Below are 21,645 nucleotides of genomic sequence, written 5' to 3'. Positions count from 1 at the left end.
CCGACTGATCCTCATCCCAAACCAGACTCCTATCCTGCAGGACATTTAAGGAGTGCTAAAATGATGTCAACTTGCAAATTAGCAAAGGCATTTGATAAAAACTGATAAAAACAGGACATTACAGTGCATGCTAATTCCCTACAACCACCATATTATATTGTCCTGGTGTGAGCTGGGCCAGAGCTGGTTCTGTTCAGCAGCTGGAACAGCGCTGGGGTTTGGGTTCAGCTGGGATTTGTTAGGAGAAGAACGCTGATCACACACCAATGTTTTCAGTTGTCACTGGAAGTCAAAGGACTTTGTGTTTTGCTGGTCTGCAGGTGCAAGATCTGGGGGGTGAGGAATATTGCAATGGATCAGCTCCATGGGCATTTGGCTCTGCCAAGGGGCTGTTCCATCTCCTGTCCCCCATGGGCAGGAGATCCATGAGGGGCTCTTCCTCTCTTGCTCTCTCTGGCTTTCGCTCGGGCTCTGGCTCTCCCGGGATTGCGGTTTCGGGTCGGGATTGTCGCTCCTCTGGGATCATGATCTGGGAACGGGCCGGGCTTGGTCGGCGGGTGGTGAGCAAAGGCACTGGGTGTCACTCATTGGCATATTTTATTACTATTATTATTATTATAACTATTATTAATATAAGTTTTATTTTATTTCAATTATTAAATTGTTCTTCTCTCACCCTACGAGTCTCCTTACTCTTGCCCCCCAATTCTCTCTCCTATACCCTGGGGGGGTGAGTGAGCAAGCAGCCGTATTTGGCTGCAGCCCAGTGCCAGCCCAGTGAAACCACCACAAAACGCTATAAATTCTGGCTGTTTAGTAGTTCCCAGTCCCCTTCACGTTCCATACGGCATCGTTCACGCCAACGCGTGTTATTAGGTTATCCCCAAACAAGCATCCACATAAGCTAACAGGCTCCGTGTGACCATCCGCAGATGCACAAGTAGATGATGTTGCTTTTGCAGCGAAACCACACTCACCAGTGAGAACTCCCAGATCAAATGGTGCTCAATCTCACAGCTGTCAAAGCACTTGAGTAAAAAAGTATTATAAAGCAGAAAACAAGAGATCCTTATTTCACAATACCTGCCATGCCTTATAGAACTGCTTTGCTTTAAAGCAAAGGGTTTAAAAGCCTGTTCAACAATCCCTGGCATTTGGGAATGATGGCCATTACCTCTGGATTTGCATTTTTGCACTGATTTATTAATTGCCATTGATCTGATCACAACATCCTGACCAGCCCAGTCAGACGACAGAAGGATAAAAGAGAATTTGATCAAAGTTAATAGTCAGGCTAGAAAATACCCAGCACACTACAGGCTTAAAAAGATTAATTTGTTGTCACTAACAAGAATCCCAAGATATTACATGATACAGAGCTGCCACCTCCAATCCACTGCAGCAACTACTTGGCAAAGTGAAACAACCTCAAGATCAATACAAGGTTGCTGAGCAATACGATTCCAGAAGCATTTCCTCTCCCCATCCACCTTGATCCCCTTCCCATCCTTTCTGTGGGGCAGGTATCCTCAGATGAGGGGTACAAAGTTGTGCACTTCTTATTCCAAATTCCCTCTGCAGAGAAAAAGTTGCTGGTGTCATTAAAAACATCACCTTCGATTTAGTGTAGCAGCAGCAAGTGAAAAACGTGGGGATACCATCACGGTTTCTGACTGACAGCACTTTAGTGCTGCTGCATTTCGCTTGCTTCGCTTCATAAATCAAGTTCCAGCTCTGCTCTGGTGCCAGGCTCAGCCAGGAGAGCAGCAGCACAAGCCTTGTGCTGCTCCACCACAGCCAGATTTTCTGTCCTGTGATCGTTCCTGACTGCACAGAATGAGCCAGTTTATCCAGAGAGAAATAATCTCATAGATGAAAAACTGGGAGTTAAAATAGTTAAAAAGAAGACTGACTCTCGATACAGTCTCTAGACACAACCTCAGGAAATTTCAACCAGCTAAAACCCAACCAGAGGCTTGCCCTGTGTCACCAAGTAGAGGATGGTGGTTAATTAGGAACATTGTTTTCGCTTACAAAAAACAGAAAGGAGCATTTCTGTCCTCAAATTAATACAACGTGCGGGGCAGAGGCTCTTGCAGTTGCAGGCAATGTTCTGCAAGTTGGTTTTCCCATCATCTCAGAAGCGAAGAGGGAGAACGGATTTAGCATTACATTAAGTATTTGGTAGAGGGCTGAACCTTTTGACCCCTCTGCAAAAAAAGCCTTTCTTAAACCAAGCTGGATTTAATCCTCAATCAAATTATTCTGGCCAGTTTGAGAGCACACATTGCCTACAGCCCCAGCCTTGTGTGTCCGCTCTGCTCATGAGCACAAAACCCACACCAGAGAGCATCCAGCAGCCCCAAACCCAGTCCAACCAGTAATGACCTGGGGTCTGATGGCTCCTGGTTTGAGCAAGCAACGCTAAGGGTTAGTCCAAGGAAGTTGTTAACACAAGTCGTTATTACCTTTGTTGTTAATAAGCAGTGGAAAGAAGAATCTGATTTGCAATAACATTTATTAATGATAAATGTACATATTTACAAAGAAAAATCTGAGAAAAAATACAAAACCGAAAAAGTGTTCCAAAAGAGAGCATTTTAGGTAAAAAAGAAAGTGTTTTTAGTCCCCACAAACTGATCCAACATGACTGTGTACCAGCTAGAAGATCCCAAAATGGCACAAACCAAGGCTAGCCCTTCCCTCCAGCTCCACAAACCAAGAGAGATGCAAACAGGGACACAAGAGAAACCACCACTGTCGGGTACAGACCGAAGAGTTTGTAATGAATCCATAACCCTTCTTTGGGCTAAATTTTTCCAGAAAGCATCCTACCTGATTCTGTAGGTCAGAAGAGGCACCATCAACTCATAACCAGAAAAAAGAAAACCCAATAAACCAGTGGAATAAATCGAAGAGTGACAAATTACTGACCTTTTTGGGATGTAAAAGTCACTTTGCTTACAACCTTCCCGAGGAGCCCCATGGTACAGACACAGCAAGGAAAGCCCATCCTCATTCCTACAAACACCAACTACTCCTGTGGTGCCACACCGAGGAAATACACCTCTCCTCATTATTTCAGAATAGGAGGCAAATATTGGCTATCTACTTTTTAGGGTCATCACTATAGTTATTTCACAAACTGCAAAGGAAGAGAGCTGGTCTAAGCTTAACTCCGTACCTAACCTGACCTGCCCATGGAGAGTCCTCAGTTCATCTTCTATTGACCCACAGGGCAAAGCAGCACAAAGCAGGAGGTGCAGAAAATATCCTCATTTATCTGTTCCCTTTTAATGATGGAAAAGAAAAAAGGGATGTTGTTTTACAGTAACACACACCTTGAATATCACTGATGACCATCACGCACAGAGCCTGGCACCTAACGCAGCCTCAGAGCTGGATCTGGGTTCCAAGCAATCGACTTCGGCACATTCACTGCTTCAAAATACGAATGCCTGCCTGTTCTTAAAGCATGAAAGCACAAGAAACTGTTCCATGTTTTATTTGGCATTCAGAAGAGCTGATATCAGGATAAGAAGATCGACAAAGTGAGTGTGGAGCCAACCAGCAGCTTCCTGATGGAAAACCTGAAGCGACTAAGCCTTAACAGCCACTAAGTGGATCCCACAAGTGAGCACCAAAGAGACGAGCGACCAGACTGCAAAACACTGGCCAAGTCTAATGAACATCAAAACTGCTGGTAGTCTTCTCGTAGCCAAATCACCAACGTGTCAAAGTCACCAAAATGGCATTTTCTGCAGCAGGGTACATGGAAAAAATCAAGATTTCTCATGCCAACCTGGATGAGGTTACGTGCTGTGGGTATTTCCAGCTTCCCTTTGGAAGGGATGACTCAGTTCTCATCACTCACAGGATGGCATTGCACCGGCCACGGATGGACAGGGCATGTCAATCCCACCACTGCTCGGGGACAGCGGTGGTGCTGGGGGGTCAACGATGCTTTTGCAGCGAGTTTGTTCCTGAGGAAAAAATGAAGCAAAGTACACACGCTGGTTCCTGTATGAAAACCCTGAGACCTCTGCCCTTAAACCCTTTTAGGGTAAAAATGATCAATTTTGGATTAAAAATTATCAGTTTGGGGTAAAAATGATCAATTTTGGGTTAAAAATTAAGAATTTTGGGGTAAAAAATGATGAATTTTGGGTCAAAATGATGAATTTTGGGTTTAAAATGATGAATTTCAGGTTCAAAATGATGAATTTTGGGTTTAAAATTATGAATTCTGGGTCAAAATGATGAATTTCAGGTTCAAAATGATGAATTTTGGGTTTAAAACGATGAATTTGGGGTCAAAATGATTAATTTTGGGTTCAAAATGATGAATTTCAGGTTCAAAATGATTAATTTTGGGTTCAAAATGATGAATTTTTGGTAAAAGTGAGCTAATTTGGGGTCAGAATGATGAATTGTGGGTCAAAATGATGACTTTCGGGTTCAAAACGATGAATTTTGGGTAAAAGAGAAAAAAAACCAGAGTGAATCAACCCTCCCTGCGCGTGGGTAGGACAGCAGACATCCCCAAATCCCTTCTTTCAGCACCACATCCTGCGTGGACATCAAGGGAAAAGGGTGAAACCAGGAATCAAACAGCACAGCACCGACATGTACGAGATACATCACGTGCAGGAAGGAGACCTGACGTGGAGTGCCCAGAGGAATGTCTGTAACTGCCTTTGCTGTCCAAGTAAATGGGGAAAAATAAGCAGAGGAGCGACTGGCAAAGGGGCTGGAGCACCGTGAGCACATCACTGCGGCGTGGAACGGATGAGGTTTCTGTTCCTGATAAGCCACGGGCTTTCTCTGTCAGAAGAGATCAAATCCACTCGGGTGAATACAGATACTGGCCTCTAAACTGCCACAGAAATATTTGTCTGCAGTCACAATTGTTATATAAATCCCAAAAATGTTCCTGAGCATTCTCAGAATGTAAAGTTTCGAAGATTTTTGCTGCCAGTAACCAGCCTTATCTCAAGATTTAGAAGAACAAAAAGCAAGAAAGACAGAGAGAGACCGTTTTAATTAAGAAGTTAAAGAACTGAGTTTAAGTGACAAACAGAGCGCATCTCTCATCACTCTGGGATACGATACCCTGAGCACCATGTTCAACCATCGCTCTGGGCAAAGATTTTTAGACTTCAGGTCCTTTGGAAGTGGTAGATAGAGCTACAGAAACCATGGCTTTGAAAAAGCTACTGGTATGGCTTCAAAGAACTTGTCATCAGTTCTGAAGAACAGCGTGCAGTCACCTCAACAGCACTCAAGGCAGCGTCACGGTAGCTAACCTGGGCAATGGCTTTGGAAAGGAAGCGGGTGTGTGTCTAAGCTGCTCTTCTCCAAGAAATACGGACAGAAAACAGACACAGAGAGACAGGAACAACTCCTGTCCCTTCCCTCTCCACGCCAGGTTGGGGAGAACAAACAGTCCCTGTTTTTCACAGAATCACAGCATTGCCTGGATTGGAAAAGACCTTTAAGATCATCAAGTCCAATCATGAACCCAACACTGACAAGTCCCCGACTAACCCATGTACCTCAGCCCTATGTCTACACGACTCTTCAATCCCTCCAGGGATGGGGACTCCACCACTGCCCTGGGCAACCCCTTCCAATGCCTCAGAACCCTTTCAGCAAAGAAATTCTTCCTCACATTCAACCTCAACTGCCCTTGGTGCAACTGGAGGCCATTTCCTCTTGTCCTTGTTTTCATCATGTCTGTTCTAATTCTGGGGAAGGAGATTCAGGCAGGGAATCCCAGCCAGAAGCATCCCCTTGGCTTTTTCCATCCTGCATCTTCTGCACAGCACATGGCAGCTCAGCATCCTTCCCCACCTCTATCACTTCTCCTCTCCAGGGCCTATCTTCTCAAGATAAAAAGTCTTTCTAAATTTCATGCTGAGCTGGTGGGAGCTCAAGTGCATCCTAAGGTGTTCTCCTAGGACTTGGGCAGGCAGCCCACCCATCTCTTCACTGTTGACAGCTCTCCTTCGCATCACGGTACACCTGGACAACAACCCAGTGACTTCTACACTTCCAACTGCTGAAAGAGGAAGACTGAGTATTCAAGGCAGTGTCTTAAAAGGGAAGAATACTTTCCAACGGAAAAAATCAGCATCCTCACAAAACAAAGTCCTAAAGGCACACACTGGTGAACTAATCAGAGCAGGTTACAAGAGTAATCGGAAAGATTCCTGCGAGATTAAAACGAAGGGTTTCACTAGCAACCTAAGTTTCTGAGACAGCATTTAGAGAGCCTCAACCTGTACACTGAGAGCAAGAGAGAGGTGGCTCAGGGGGTCCGTGATACACCACGGCCCTTCAGATCAGACAGCACATGCCATATTTGCCTTATGTCTTTTTCCTGCAAGCTTATCTGCTAGCTTCCTAAATAACACTGTTCACACAGATACAGATCTAGAAAGGGTTATAAATACATGTATTTATATATATTCACATATTTTAGTCCCTGTAATGAAGGTCTACTCCTTTCTCTTCTGTGCTGCTGGAGCAGCTGCCGACACTGATGGCACTGGTGGCTGTTGTCAGAAGTCATTGTGTTTATACCAGTCCTCCAGAGAAAGCAAAAGAAAGCAGATTACGACCGAAAGGAGAAGCACTTGGCTCAGCTCAGTCCCATAATTACTATATACAGAAAAGAAACCCCTTAGACACAAAGTCCCATCTTCCCTCCAGCTCACAAACCAGTTCTGCTCAGCCCAGCTGGGCAATTCATCTTGGAGCCCACACAGCTCAACCAGGGTAAGTCGGATAAACGTGAGCATCAACCAGACATTTACATTTGTAGGCAATAAACAACAAGCGGCATGCAACGGTTTTGTTGGAGAAGTCAACACAATCAATGGCTTTAACATTAGAAGTGTGTCCCGATGTGGTAAAGTCAACATGCTAACAGAGGAGACGTACCTAACAGCAGGTTACTCCCATTCCTGCGACCTAAGCAAACATGCGTCAGTTAGTTCAACATAAATTAAAAAAAACCCACAAAACAAACAAAAAACCAACATATCTGAAGTGCACCAAGACCACTGGGTTCAGAAAAATCATTATGTTTACAATAAATATTTCCTTGCAATGGGTTTTCTCCTGTAACACGATGTATTTTCTAGGAAATGAGAATAGGGATGCGAGAGGGAAGCTGCAATGCTTTGCAAAAGGTTCCCCCCCACTGGGAAAATGAGGAGTTGCCTGTCCCTGTCTCTAAGTTCACACCAACAGCAGCATTGATAATCAACACTTTTCATTTCAACACCAATCTTAAGTTTCCTAGAAAAGGAGTGGTTATGGATTAGATTCAGCAAACTGCTGTAAAGCCTCTTTTGGATCGGTATCAGATGTTTCTTCAGCTTGTGAACATCTTACATTGAAAACAAGCAGCTTAAAAGCAAGTCTTCAGCAATTCCTACGTGGAGTTTACAGGGGCTGAAGAAGCAAACGTCTCCTCCCACGTATTTCCACTCCCCGTCTGCCCCCTTACAGCAACCGGGAGCACAGTTCAAAGAATTTCCTTTTGCACAGCAGGAAACTTGAGAATGGACCTGGCAATCCATGACCACTCCTACCAGGTCCGAGATCACAGCTACACAACGAGACACAGCGGGATTAACACAACGGTCACGGGGTGTCCCTCCCCAGGACAGCAAACTACAGAGATCAAAGACCAGGACAAAGAAGATGCAGCAGAGGCTACGGCCAAGAAATTCAGGAGCTTTGGTCTTGAGGTTTCAACATGACCCTGCTGGCACTCAGAGAAAGAGCAGCCACCAAACAGTCAGTGCTACAACCAGGAGAAAGGACATCATAAAGGGAATACGTGGAGAAGGAAAAATGCTAGAGTACAGCTGACACTTTTTGAGTGATTTCTGCTCTTCAGGAATTGGAATAGAAACCTTTGGAAGAATTTCTTCACTTGCTTGCTGGGGAAAGGCTGTCTCAGTAGGTATCTCCTGCTTTTTTAGTTTGTCTTCATCCTGTACTAACAGAGGACGTTCCCGTGTCTGCTTTCATGGTAGAAGATCAAGAAAGACAGAGAGAGATGAACAAAAATGACAGATGGAAAGTGCCCAAAAATGATACTTGGAGGTGTGCAAAGGGTTAGGACAGCCTTCTTCTCAATGTAAAGATAAACTGCCCTGGAGAGCAGAGCTGCTGGTGGCTTGGGTCACACTAGCCTTAGAGCTACAAAGTCTAGTCCTCTCTGCAGAGCTCATGAACATCTGGATGAGGACCACGTGTGTGTTTCACAAACCTCTGAATCACAATCACGTGTGTTTTGCACCTGCCCTCCCAGAAAAGCGTCTGCTCAAAACCTACTGAAGTGTTTTGGAACTGGAATGGTTGAGAAAAAAGTTTGAGGCATTAGAAATAGAAATGGTGTAGTACAAAACGTGGTCTCTGACAGCTTCCTGTTCTACAGTGCCCTTAAAAACCAGCGTTGGTTAAATATTGTTGAACATCCAACTGCAGCGTAGATACAAAAAGCTTTTTCAAAGTTCTCACGACAGTATCAAAATTCCAATTGTTTTGAAAATTCAACTGGAACAAGTGAAAAATCGTTCCATCTTAGAAATCCCGAGTGTGGAACAGGCAGGATGGCAGCAGGAGCGTTACAAACTCCAGTATATTTTGCTCCACGTTTTAGCACTTTTGTTTCTGGAGTCTAAAGAATGTAAGAAAAAAAAATAGAGTGAGCAAATCATCACGTAGGATCATGCAAGGGCTCTAGTGCTTTCGTTGAAGAAAGAAAAGATCGTGGGAAATGTTGCTGTTCAGTATCTCTCCATCCCTTTAAGTTTGTCAGACCTGGTCACAGCCAAGTGGACCTAGGAGAGGAAAAATTTGGCTCTAAGCTCTCTGAGCTGAGCCAGCCTCCTCTGATCAGTGCGGTATTTTGGGACTGGTTCTTTGCACACCCCTAAGCGATGAGTATTGGGGAGAAAGTAGCTGGGAGACTGGGCAGCAAAAGAAAATATAAAATGCAAGAGTAACATGATCATTAAAACAAAACAAAACAAGAAAACAAAACGGAAAGAAAGACAACATAAAAAGAACAGGGAATAGTTAAACTTTCATAATTGCTTTTCTCTCCGAATACACGGTTTTAATCTTTCATGCAGCTTTTTTTTGAACCAGCCATGCACCAAAATAAGCAAAATCCAAAGCTGCAAAAGCTGCAGCAGTGCAAAAGTCCTCTGGGTGTGAGTTATGAAACTACTTCATGTAACCAAAAGAAAAAAAAATAAAGGTTATCCAGCAGCTGCTGATGAGTTTTTGCTTGGTGCCATTGCCATAGCAAAAGTCTGGCTCAGAAGCACATATCAGAACAGCAGCTTTACCTCAAGCCCACCAACCTGTCTCTCAGAAGATAGGACAGTGATTTTCTTGACCTGGACACACAAAGCGTGTTACGGTTCAGTTGTCTTGAAAATAAAACATATAGGAACAGTAGAAAAGCAGCCCCTGGCAGGACCATCCTTTGGCCACTCCAGCAGGGTGAAGATACCACCATGAACAGGAGAAACAGGATGGCTTTGCATGGGGATTTACCATCCTTAAACACGTGCAGGTGGAGGAAAACACCCTCCCTGGTAGGTACCTCTCAAAGATGCATTTCTGGAAGTTCACAGCAGAACATGTCCACCTTTATCTCAGAGCAAGATCACTTCGGAGAGGATCAGATTAAAAGGGAACTTCCAGAAATGCAAATCCAGGGCTGACACCAACCCTCACATTGCTGTGGACCACTGTGGCCTTGGATGGGGAAAGTCCACAGCATCCAGTTATCATGAACCGCAGCCCTCCAAGACTTAACCATGTGGTCACCATGCAAGAACTTCTTCATAATAACCATGAATATTATTCTTGAACCGCAGTTGTGGAGCTTGAGAGCCCCTGCTCTACCCCACCCACACATCCAGGTGGCACCATGGGCAGAGCTCTGCATCGCTCTGCTGCCCAAATTCCTGCAGAATTTACACTGAGACTCAGCAACCAAAGAGGAAAGTCCATCCACGTGTTAAACAAGGTAATTCCAAGGATAACGATCAGCCCTCACTAGTTCATTTGGGGGGTTTTGTTTTTTCTATCAGGGAAAAAAAAGCCCAAAATAATTCTCATGGTTTTTCTCTACACTTTGAGGAGCCTGTAGTAAACTTGGCCGTTAAAGCCCCTTGTACCTGTTGTGACAACACTCCCTCCACTGCAAGATTATTTCTGTTTAAAAAGTATCTCCTTTGTGACGGTTTGAAGATGAAATGCAAGCTTCTCAGTGGGAGGAAGGGAAGAAGCTAGGCTTAAAGCAGGACAGAGTCTATGACAGCAGCCAGGATGCAATTTTTCCGTTGTAATAAAAAATTGCATTTATTATTTAAAAGACTGATTACCACGGGCTCTAACTACAGTTTTACTCACAAGATTCAAATCCAAGTTAGGTAACACCAATATTAAACAGAGCAGCTGTCTGTTACCCAAGAAGAAACCAGTTGGTAGACAGATCTCTGCTGTTCCAACTTGGTTTCTTTGAAAAATTACCTTTTTAAGGACATTAGGAGGGAGACTGTAAATGTGGATGGCTACTAACACACAGACACTGCTCCTGTAAGGAGAAGGATTTCCATCCCGTATGAACAGCCATGCTGTAGCCACCTGAGGAGTCTTCTTCAAGTCTCTGCAGCAGATCAGCACCTGCAGATCCTAATGTAAGACTAAACCCAATGACATATGGGATTACTGGGAGGGACTTCTGGAAATTGATAATCATCCTAGTACTTCTCCACTGGGTTACCTGCAATGTTATCTCTGCAGTGGAACAGGTTGGCCAGAGAAGCTGTGGCTGCTCCTCCCTGGAAGTGTTCAAGGCCAGGCTGGATGAGGCTTTGAGCAACCTGGTCTAGTGGAAGGTGTCCCTGCTGCTGGCAGGGGGGTTGGAACTGGATAAGCTGTAAGGTCCCTTCCAACCAAAACCATTCTATGATTCTATGAATTTAGGGGTCTGAGGTGTTTTTTCCCTGCATTTTGGAGAGACTTATTCCCTGGTCTTAGGAACAAGCCAATCCTCAAAACAGCCATGTGAAGTATACTCTAGCATCAGGGATGAAAACAACACTAGGAAAAGCAGCATCAAAACCAGGTGAAGAATTCCTACACTCCTTTCTACCAAAAAACCCCCAAAACCAACAAAAAACCCCACATTTTTATGATACTACGACTATAGCATCAATTCTATCAGAGACCATTTTGCATGTTAAAAGTCAATATTAACTATTAAAATTCAATATAACCAAAAACTAAACTAAAAAGGAAGAGCTGATGCTCAATCCTAGGTTGCAAAGCCATCCTTTGGAAGTCACACACTGCTGTGCAGTGCACTAACACCCACACACCACCGAGGTACTCACTCCATCTGCTCCCGTGGGAATCTGCCCGTTGATGTTGAGGGTTCGGAACGGGGAGTGAGTGGACAAGCGTTTGTCCCATTCACTCGGTCGAGGCTCCGGGACGGATTCCATAAAGTTCTTCTTCAATTCACTGATGTTGGCATGATGCTTCTTTATTTCTTCTTGGGTTTTATCTAGATCCTATTAGTAAAAGGACAGGAGAAGTGAAGAGACACGGCGATGACACCCGCAGTCGCCTACGCTGCCGCATAGCGAAGCTGCGCTCAGCAGAGTCGGTGCCGACTTCCACCAACTGTGCTCACACTGCAAACACACAAAGGGAATGTCCTCTCTCCTCTTTCCTCTCCTATTAATTGGGAAAAACTGCAATCAGTAGGGAGTAGGGTCTCCTACGTGCCATGGGTTCATCTCAAGCTCCACCAAACCACGACAGCCGAGGTGCAATCTCACGGGGTTTCCTCATATGGGATTTTTAAAAATTGCAATAATAGGACAAGAGGAAATGGCCTCAAGTTGTGCCCAGGGCAGTTGAGATGGGATGTGAGGAAGAATTTCTTTGCTGAAAGGGTTCTGAGGCATTGGAAGGGGTTGCCCAGGGCAGTGGTGGAGTCCCCATCCCTGGAGGGATTGAAGAGTCGTGTAGACACAGTGCTGAGGGACATGGGTCAGTCGGGGACTGGTCGGTGTTGGGTTCATGGTTGGACTCCATGATCTTAAAGGGCTTTTCCAATCTAGGCAATTCTGTGATACCTTTGTTTAGGTTAGTTAATTTATTGCCTTTAAATTGGGCAGGTTTGCTTTTTTCCCCTCTCTGCTAGCCTGAATATTCCAGGTTATAAATGCAGTTAGTTAATGTTTAAGAAAAATATTTTCCCAATTTTAGTTATTCTCTTCATAACTATTTCTCTTTCATCCTACCATAAATTCTCTTTGATCCCAGAATACCCCCATTACCTTTTCCCCCCACTCTCATCTCATCCCTCCAGGAGCTACCACAGGAGGTTTTAGACTTCTGAAATGAAGATGAGATAACAACACTCTAAAATCTAACTGAGAATTTACTTTATGCCAGATCAATCAAGAAACTCCTGCTAAAATTCTTCATCTGGAAGAAGGGAGATTTCTACCCCATAATGCCAGTTTACAGTATAAATACACAGACTTCAAGGCAAGTCAGCTCTTCTCAATTTGTTTAAAAATAGCTTTTCCTTGCAAGCAAAACAGTTTGTTGAAAACAAAGCTTTTGCATAAAAGAGGCTTAAGCCAAACATCAACTTTTCTGGACAGTGCCAAAGAGCAGCAAGCCTCACCCGTGAGAAAGGGGGAAACTGAGGTCAGTAAAAGCATAAAAAGGGGAAATTTCACTATTTTTGAGTTTTTAATTGGTACTTGGGCCATCGATTCTAGAAGATGGGAGAGCAAATGAATCCCTAAAGGAGGGCTCCCCCCCAGCATCTGCAGCCCACCCAGGACACACCACCCTCCCTCCACAGTGCCCCAGATGCCTCATTAACAACATTTGCTCTTTTTGGCACACTTCTGGGGGAAAAAACCACTAGTTTTGGCATCTGTCCTGGATGAAAGCACAAGGTAAGTGCCCGCTAGTTAGGAAAACCAAAAACCAAAAACCAAAACAAACATAAATAAGTCTGCTGAGGACTCTGGGGTAAAGTCCTCCCCAGGTCCAGGAGTCCTACAGCTGCTCCTGGTTTAGGGAAGAGAGAAAGACCACCGTGGCTGCCCACCACTGCGCAAGAGCTGGTCCTGGGAGGGTTTGTAGAGAAGCTAAAGCCAGGAGGAGCTACAATGGGTCTTGAAAGCATCTGGAGGAACAAGCTGGCTAAGTGTTAACTCTTTTCCTCCTGTTTTGCCCTTTTTGTACAAACACGGAGCGTGGGTTCAATTATCAAGCACGGAGCTATAAATGGCTTTCAATAAAATCAAGAGGCAGCTTCAGGAGTATGAGGTCTGCTGGAAAAACATCTGATCTGCCAAATGCATGGTTAAAAAAAATAAATTAAAAAAAAGGAATAAAAGGGATGAGCTGCTGGGGTCAGCCCCTTTTCTAGGGAGGGCTGGAGCACCTGCAACAGAACCAGTGGGGAGGGTAGCTGGAGAAGGGGCTGGGTACCAGAGCCAGGTATGGCACTAACAGGAAAAAGGGGTTTAGAAGCAATGAAAAAGTTCTGCTTGGGGTTGGGGAGATGAACTTGCTCGAGTTGGGCAAAAGAAAGTGACGGGCAAAGTCTTCGCAGTGCTCCAGCAGTGGCCGAACCCTGCCCGTTGTGCCACAGACCCTTGGCTCATGGCCGAAAGATTAAGTTGTAGCAGTTAAAAAAAACCCAAATCAAACCAAAATTAAAAAAAAACACCCAAAAGCTACAAAACTTTTAAAATTAAGATTAGGAGAAGGCAGTTAATACACTTCACTTGCCAGAGATACCAACAGGGAAACCCTACCAGCTGCTGGTGCTGCAAGTTTGAGTAGAAACACGTAACACAGAGTATCAGAAGCCACAAAACGTTTTCCATAACACAATGTATTTAAAAAAAATAAAATATATGATTGGCATGGTCTGTTCTGAGACCGTGCTTGGGTGAAACCAAGTGTAAAGGGGTCCCAAAGCCAAAGGGAATAGCTGTATGTGGAGGGGTGAGATGGCTTCTCGCCTGCTCATGAGTCTACCATGGCCATCAAGCCCCTGTGTTGGCTCCAAGGGGACCTGGCACTGATGCAGGATGGGGCCTGGGGGAGAATTAAAGATGCTGCGAGGAAAGTGAGCACTGGGAGAAGGATTGCAACACTGCAAACATCGCTGCAACGCCAGCAGCAATGTCTGAAAGGAGAACTCGCTCCTGTCTGCAGCAACGTGGACACGGCGGTGGCCTGAACGCCACGGAGGTGACAATTTCACCTGCAGCTTATCCTGAATTTTGCATTTTCATAGATTGGTCTTTTTCCCCCGGAAAATAACTTATTTCAAGCAAGGAGAAACATGTAAATGAGCCCCATCATAATTCATGCTGCTGTGAGCACCCAGGGGGTCCAAGAGCAGACCTGAGCTCTGCCAATCATGTATTTTGGGTAAGTATGAGAGAATGAAAGTCAGAAGAGGGAGAAGGAAGAATGTCTGCACATCCTCATGTTTACTGTCACCATGCAAAAGCATATTTTTTTTTAAAAAAAATAAATAAATAAAGGTCTTTCATGCAACAGCATGCAAAAACAAAGGCAGAGGCAGAAGAGGAAGAAAAAAGTTGAGCGCAGATGCAGAAGGTCTAGGCAAACGCAACTGAAAAAAGCTTCAAGTTCATACAAACCTCCAACATTAAATTGCTATGCCTGATATAAATGTTTTCACCATCTAGCCTCTTTGATCTCTTCTGTGAAAATGAAAGAAAAGGGGGAAACAAAACAAAAAAAAAAAGAAAAGCACAAAAAATTAAAATGTTGTTCTTGCGGGATTGATAAATTGGCAAATTAAAAAAGTTAAACTCAACGTTGGGAGCGCAGCGCTGTGCCGGGGTGGGGTGGGGACCCATCCGCAGGGACATCGGCACGGGGCCACCACCAGGAAATGGGGGTTCTTGCTCATGGAGAATGGGGAAATGCAATGAGTCCTTTAAAGAGACAGCTCCCAGGGGTTCAGCGGCTTCTGCCCTGGTTTATATCGCTCACCACAAAGAGGCAGGTCACTGTTTGTCTGTGGAAACCTTGCACAAAGTCACTATTTCTTATTTCTGATGGTGACACGTGCCCACCCCATCATACGAGGCTGTACTGCTTGGTGTAACTTTTACAAGGTCTCAGTGTGCACAGTAACTCTCTCTTAACCACCTTTCCCACGGATACATCCCCTACTAATTAATCAATTAAAAAAAAAGCATTATACTTTTTTTGTTCTTTTTTTTTTGCATTTCCTGGAATGCACACTATACAGTTTTCATTGGTTTCCAATTAAATTTGTTACAAAGATAAATTTTATAAATCAAACCAAGTGTGTTTCTCTTAAACATTCAACAAGTATAATTTTAGCAATCAAACTAAATATGGGACAAAAAGCTATTAATTCTAAAATATTTACAAGTTGCATGTTTAAAAAAGAAAAAAAAAAGAAAAAAATAAACAAAAACCCAACCCAAAGCACATGAAGAAATTTGGAGCACTGTCTTTTTAAACAGGTTACAGATGCATGAATGATATGGCAAATTTGTTTGGTGAAAGTGTAAAATGGCTAACCTTCCTCATTCTTATCAGTTCTTCCTCTTTTTCTGAAGGCTGCTGCTGTTGGGCAGTGATAAAAAAAAAAAAAAGAAAAAAAAAGAAGAAAAAGTTGTTGGTTCATTTAACTATGTTGAACCTCACTGTATAACCTTAAAAAAACCCCAATGTGAGCAACCTAACTGAATTATGAGCACAAACCTGGGGCTGGTCACCATTCGTGGTGGGTACTGTGACCTCAGTGTGCGTTTTCCTCACCTACATTTAAGAAATAAATTGGTAAAAACATTTCTTGTTAGTAGACTTGTTTCAAGAAGACCATTTGAGTTTCAAAACACAGCTGCATCAAGTTGGTTTTGAAATGCTGGGTGAACATGTAAAAAAAAAAACCCAACATGCAGTCCTCCGGAAAGAGTTAATGACACCGCAGTCTGTTAGTTCACAGCACGTTTACAATAATTCCTTCAGAATTATTTGCATTTGAAACCAGTGCTCTCTAGTGCTTCTGAAGACGGGCTTCCCACTTGCATGAGCTTTGCCAGGCAATGTTTTCAAATTTCATTTGCAGCTGGATCTCCCAGTGAAATCCTCAGCAAAAGCAACATGCTCAAATTAAGACGGACCACCTCGAAAACAGAAAATTCTTTGTTACGCAGAGGTATTAGGTTCACAGGGTCAGTGAGAAGAGACCTATCTACGAAATCAAACCTAACAGCATAAATTAAGTTCCTTATTCTCTGTCAGCAGAGAGCCAGGATTGTCTCAGCACTTTAAGGAAAATATTTTAGGGAAACTGGATTGCCAAATACTCGAAAGCATCCGTGGGTGTTAACAGAAGCGAGGCAGCTACACTTGAGAAACAGGGTAAATTTGGCACATTCAACTCCACAATTTCCTCCCACATCTACATTTAAAGAAAAAAAAAAAATAATTCAGTGTTTAAGTATTTAGGGAAAAACTCTGTAATAAGTGAGATGGGATGAATAAAATTTCCTTGTTCTCAATTTAATGCTAGGGAGGGTGAGCAGCCGTGCAGGAACTATGTGCCACAATGCCCATTCCAAAGCTCCATCCTGAAGATCCCTTCAGTGTTTTCATTTAAAAATCACTGGTCACACAGGCCACTAATTTTTTTTTTAAAACAACTGTCCTTTCTTCACTTCCACCTCCCAACTTCAATTAATAACGATCTCCCCTGGAATATGTAACACAAGACCCACTGTGTGATATCTTATAGCAAAAATGTGACTCCAATAATGCTGAGAACAGTTAAATATTCAGAGTAATGTGAAAATTATATCTCGAGGCATACACCTGGAAGGTTTCAGTCAATAAGATTTGCAGAATTTTAAGGACACTGTAATATGAACAATAATTTTTCACATTTCTGTGATTATTTTGACTTATGAGAACCATACACATATATCAACACCAGCAGAGGTCTCAAAACATTCGTAAAAAGTTCCGATAAAGTTTAAAAAAAATTTTCATTTAAACAATAAAACCCCCAAGGGTTTATTCACAACTCAAGTTTTAGCCCAGTTTGCAGAAGCACATTAACAGCTCTCCCAGAGAAAGCCTATCAATGTAAAAAACATTTGCATTCAGACGCTGGGCTGCAGACCAGATCCGTATCGCTGATTTCACTGGAATTGCTTCTGCTGTGGTACCAGGAATTAGCAGAGGTAGCTTAGCAATGGCTGAGCTCTAAATTCAGTTCCTATGAACTTCTGTGCAATTCTTGTCAGCTTTTTTAGCCACCTATCAGTAAGTTGTCTTTAGTTTGACTGCAACCACCAAAATCCAGTCATCCTGGATTTTCTCCTTCCCTGCACCTGAAGGGTCAGGGCTGGGATCTCCCTGGGACCCAGACCCCCATCCCTGACTCCCACCTGATGCCTGGGTGAGGAATTAACCCCATGCTGCGAGTGGGGAAGGTGCACAGAGCTGTGGATCTGGGGTGGCTTCTAGAGCCAATGCTCCATCCCGGCACAAGCGCAGCCTCTTCCAAAGAGGCTCTGGTCCAACATACCTTTGATGCATCAGTTGGCTCTGGCTTGGCTTTCTCCAGTGGGATTTCTTCACGCCTCACATCAGGTTTTGCTGCTTCCTTTTCTATTTTAGGGGCAGCGACCACGTCCTTTGCTTCAGGCTTAGCTGGGACTGGTTCTGCAGCGTGGCTCTGAGCGATGGCCGGGGCAGAGGTGGGACGGGGACTCCTCTCTGGGGTTATCACAGCCACTGCTGAGGATGGGGGAGAGACAGACAGGGGACAAGGTTCAGAGTGGATAATGTTTCCAAAGCGCCAGGCAAAGTCTTTCCAAATTACAATGCCGTCATTTCAAAAGAAAGGGAAGAAGGAGGAAAAAAAGGGAAAAGAAATAGAGATGTTGAGCAAAGCAGCTTGTGCATTTAGTACAGGAAAGTTGAGATTATCTTCCTTATGGTTTAAAGGAAATAAAATAAAACCCCACAACAGATGGTTTACAAAAAGCAAGCTTGCACTCTGCAGAGAAGCACACCAGAAAGGCAAATCTACTTTTGACGCTGTGCCATCGATTTCTGAGTTCTTCACACACAACAGACACAAAAGTCCATCCCAATGCAGCCGCTAAAACAGAAACACTTAGAGCTGTGGTGAGTTCTTGACTCACTGGCACCTCGTCAACCAGAAACAGATGGGTTCTGGAAGGGCAACACAAACTTTCCCCCATCTCCCCAATTTTTTCAGTGATTCAGACAAAAAAAAAAAAAAGAAAATCAACAAGTATTGATCTATCAAATTTTACAGCAACTTCCCGGTGGGTTTCAAAGCAGGCTGAGGCTGCGTGTCCGAGATGGGTATCTGCTGCTGCAGCCCAGGGCACCGCTGCGAGAAGATACCCAGCATCTCCAGATCAGTGACAGCGCAGAAATGAAGAGCATGCTGTCAAAAATACATCTTTCCAGAGAAGGATGACAGTCTTAAATACAAGACACAAAATCAACTACCTACTCTTTCCTTCAATTCCCAATTCCTTGAATTTTCAGTTCCCAATTCCTGAAAAGCCTGACACCTTCAAATATTCAAGCCCCAATTAATTCATTGTGTGTACCTATAGAAGTAATAAGCTATTTACTTCTCCTCATGTTGGTTTTCATGGTCATTCCACTAAAAATATACCTGAAATAATTCCTTTGACGTGGTCTCATATTCCTAAAGTCACAGTTTATGCCACAAGATTCACAGTGTGTAACTTACCCAGGCAACACTAAGTCACTAGTGTCCATCCAGCTAGTCAAAGGCACTAGGAAATTTGGTGTTAAAAAGGAATTATAATTTTAAGTAACTCCTTAGTAAGAATTCCTCTTTCACTGAAAAGATAACTGCATCTCATCCATGTGTACAAAACATGCACAGAATAAAGTATTCATGTGGCCAAAAACATCCAAGGTAGAGGGACAACCTGGTTTTTCAGAGACTGAAATTACACTTTTAACACAAACTCCTGGACACCACATCTTGCTGAAAATCCACACTAAGACCCCAAATCTCCATGGCCACCTTTATTATCTTCCCCCCTCTTCAGCACGGCAGTTCATTTCTGTGAGCCAGACATTGCATCACCCTTTTGGAAGGACAACTAGTGCCACGTCCCGGTGTTATTTATGCCACAGAAGCGGTGACAGCCGCCACGGAGGTTGTAGAGAGGGACAGTGAGATGGCAGGGACAGTCGGGATTAGGAGGATGCTGCGTGCGCAAAGCCAGTGGTGATACCTGGCTCCTGTGGGACTGGCTCTAGTTCTCCCATCACCACCATTTTTTCTTCCTCTTCCTCTTCAACTGGGCTTATCTCACCATTGCCAAGAGCAGGTTTGGCTAAAAAAGTTATACAGGTGTTAAAATGCCACCTCGAAGATCGAGTCACAGAAGAAATATGGCCATTGGTAAACTCGCAGGGTCACCTCTCTTTAGGGGCTCCCCCTTCTCTCTCACAGTGCTTCAGAGCATCAAGACATATGGAAAACATAATAAAATAGCCAAAGTTTTTCCTTTGATATTCAGCAATGAGTTCTGTGCTGTCCAGAACTGCATTATTTTAGTTATATATTTGGGATTTACTACTGTTAGCTACTGTGACACATGATGATTTAAACACAGTACAAAAAACGCTGCTTCAAAATACGAGATTTAAAATACCAGTCACCACCCCAGGCAAGAAAACAGTCCCTACTGGGAACAAAAGTGTCAAGAGGAGGAAAAAGTGCAGGAGGTGAATGAGAAGGAAGGGGCAACGGCAGCAGGAGGCCCCAGATGTGCTCGGGTCTGATGCCAGCTCTGCTGCACCCCGGCCCGTGGAATATCCTCGAGTCTAAGCGCAGGTTTAGTGGTTTTCATAAATATTCAAGGAAATGGGTGAAGTTCCCAGTTACCTCCCTCCACGGCTTCAATCTCCTCTCCCTGTAATAACTAACTAATTCTACTTTTAATTATGATCAGGGCGTATCTGTTTGCAGCAGTGAAGTTGCTCTGAAAAAAAAAACCCACGAACTAGGGAAGAAGTTGGCTCCCTAGCAAAGAATAAAAGCAGAGTGTTGGTGACCTCCAGCAGTCCTGGACCACACAACCTGATTTTCAGGCACCACACATTCCCACAGCTCAGGGGAACAAACCTTACAAGACGGGACAGTAACAGAGGAGTGTTAGATGGTCATTGCACACTCAATCCAACACACAGGCACACAGCCAAGCCACGGCACCGCAACTCCTCATCTCAGCTGGTTAAAGCAGCACTGGGGTGTTACAGCACGCTGGCAAAGCCAAGTGTGATTTTAATGGCAACAAACACCACCACAAACGATGCAACTTCTGTCCTACAGCACTGCATCACTTCAACCCAGCAGATCACAGCACGAGTGGCCCTGGGAGCCGTACCGATGCCAAACGCCGCTGCGGCTGTACCTGACCACGTCTGCAACGGCTCCGGTAACTTTGGCTCAGCAACAGGAACCTTAATCACCTCTACCTTCTCCTCCTCCTCTTCCTCCTCTGCAATGGGTTTCATTTCAAAAGTTTCAAGAGTGTGTTTGGCTAGAAAGAGGTTTGCATGCATTAATAGAGAGGCTGTGGAACTGCACAGACACACAAAGGTCACCGCAGCAGATTTTTTTAGTGAGAGGAGATCCCTCTCCACGGCAGTGGCTGAGAACAGCAAGGAGGTTTTTAAACCTTTCTAATAGTAATTTTTCACCACACAATTGCATATCAGTGTTTTTAGTGCTGCCAGGCCCAACAGTGTATTGGATGAAAGGGGAAAAAACAACACAAATAAGCTTTGCAGGTTTCTTGCCCAGGCAGGGATACGTGGGGACATGCTCTCGAGTGTGGCACCAGGACAGGCTCTGCCTGCAAAGTCTGGAGAGATGCAGGTGCTGGCTGCTAAAATCCAGGAAAAATGCACCCAGCCTCCTCTACATTAAAAAAAAAAGTAAAAACTAGCAGCTTTAATTAAATGTACTTGAGTAATCAACTTCAAATCTAATAATTAAGAACATACAGCAGTCTATCCTGGTGTCTGAAATGCTAATTCTCCACCTTCTGTTTTTACAGTACCAGGTTTTCCCTGCCAGGTGATGCTGACTAGCAAGAATTCAAGGCAAGACAGTGGTGGGGAGACAGTCTGCCACATCACTTTACCAACGCTCGGTCTAGATTTCATACCAGAAAAGCAGTGATGTCAAAAATATACTGTAAAAAAATGCAGGGTGGAAGCAGAACACAATGCACTTGTACATGAATTATCTCCGTTCCTAATCACCACAGGCGTTCGCTATTTAAGTGATGAAGACTGCAAATATTTGACAACAGTGCTGCTGTGATAAGCTTATTAGTATTCAAATATACTGTTGTACCTACACACCTCTTTCAGGCATTAATATTTATATTAATAGTACCTATCTTAAGAGAAGTATAAGCTCCATATAGCAAAAGAGGTGACATTTCTCAA

The 21,645-nt window shown here is 43.9% G+C and overlaps 1 protein-coding gene across 2 annotated transcripts in view; it reads right to left on the bottom strand.

Moving 5' to 3' along the window:
- EPB41 (erythrocyte membrane protein band 4.1) overlaps positions 1-21,645 on the bottom strand; it is a 50,787-nt gene that overhangs the window by 9,748 nt on the left and 19,394 nt on the right. Inside the window, exons 11-15 of one of the 2 annotated variants that reach the window (XM_010171104.1) lie at positions 17,690-17,901; positions 15,859-15,915; positions 15,676-15,717; positions 14,757-14,819; positions 11,436-11,615 (exon numbers count right to left, since the gene is read on the bottom strand). In XM_010171104.1, coding sequence (XP_010169406.1) covers positions 11,436-11,615; positions 14,757-14,819; positions 15,676-15,717; positions 15,859-15,915; positions 17,690-17,901 — 554 coding nt within the window. The remainder of the gene's footprint in view (positions 1-11,435; positions 11,616-14,756; positions 14,820-15,675; positions 15,718-15,858; positions 15,916-17,689; positions 17,902-21,645) is intronic. The other variant, XM_010171105.1, reaches the window with a different exon arrangement.

Source organism: Antrostomus carolinensis, unplaced genomic scaffold (assembly GCF_000700745.2).
Source record: "Antrostomus carolinensis isolate BGI_N321 unplaced genomic scaffold, ASM70074v2 scaffold597, whole genome shotgun sequence".
Taxonomy (NCBI): Eukaryota; Metazoa; Chordata; class Aves; order Caprimulgiformes; family Caprimulgidae; genus Antrostomus; species Antrostomus carolinensis.
The sequence above is the reverse complement of the archived record's forward strand: the minus strand, read 5'-3'. Positions and strand labels throughout refer to the sequence as shown.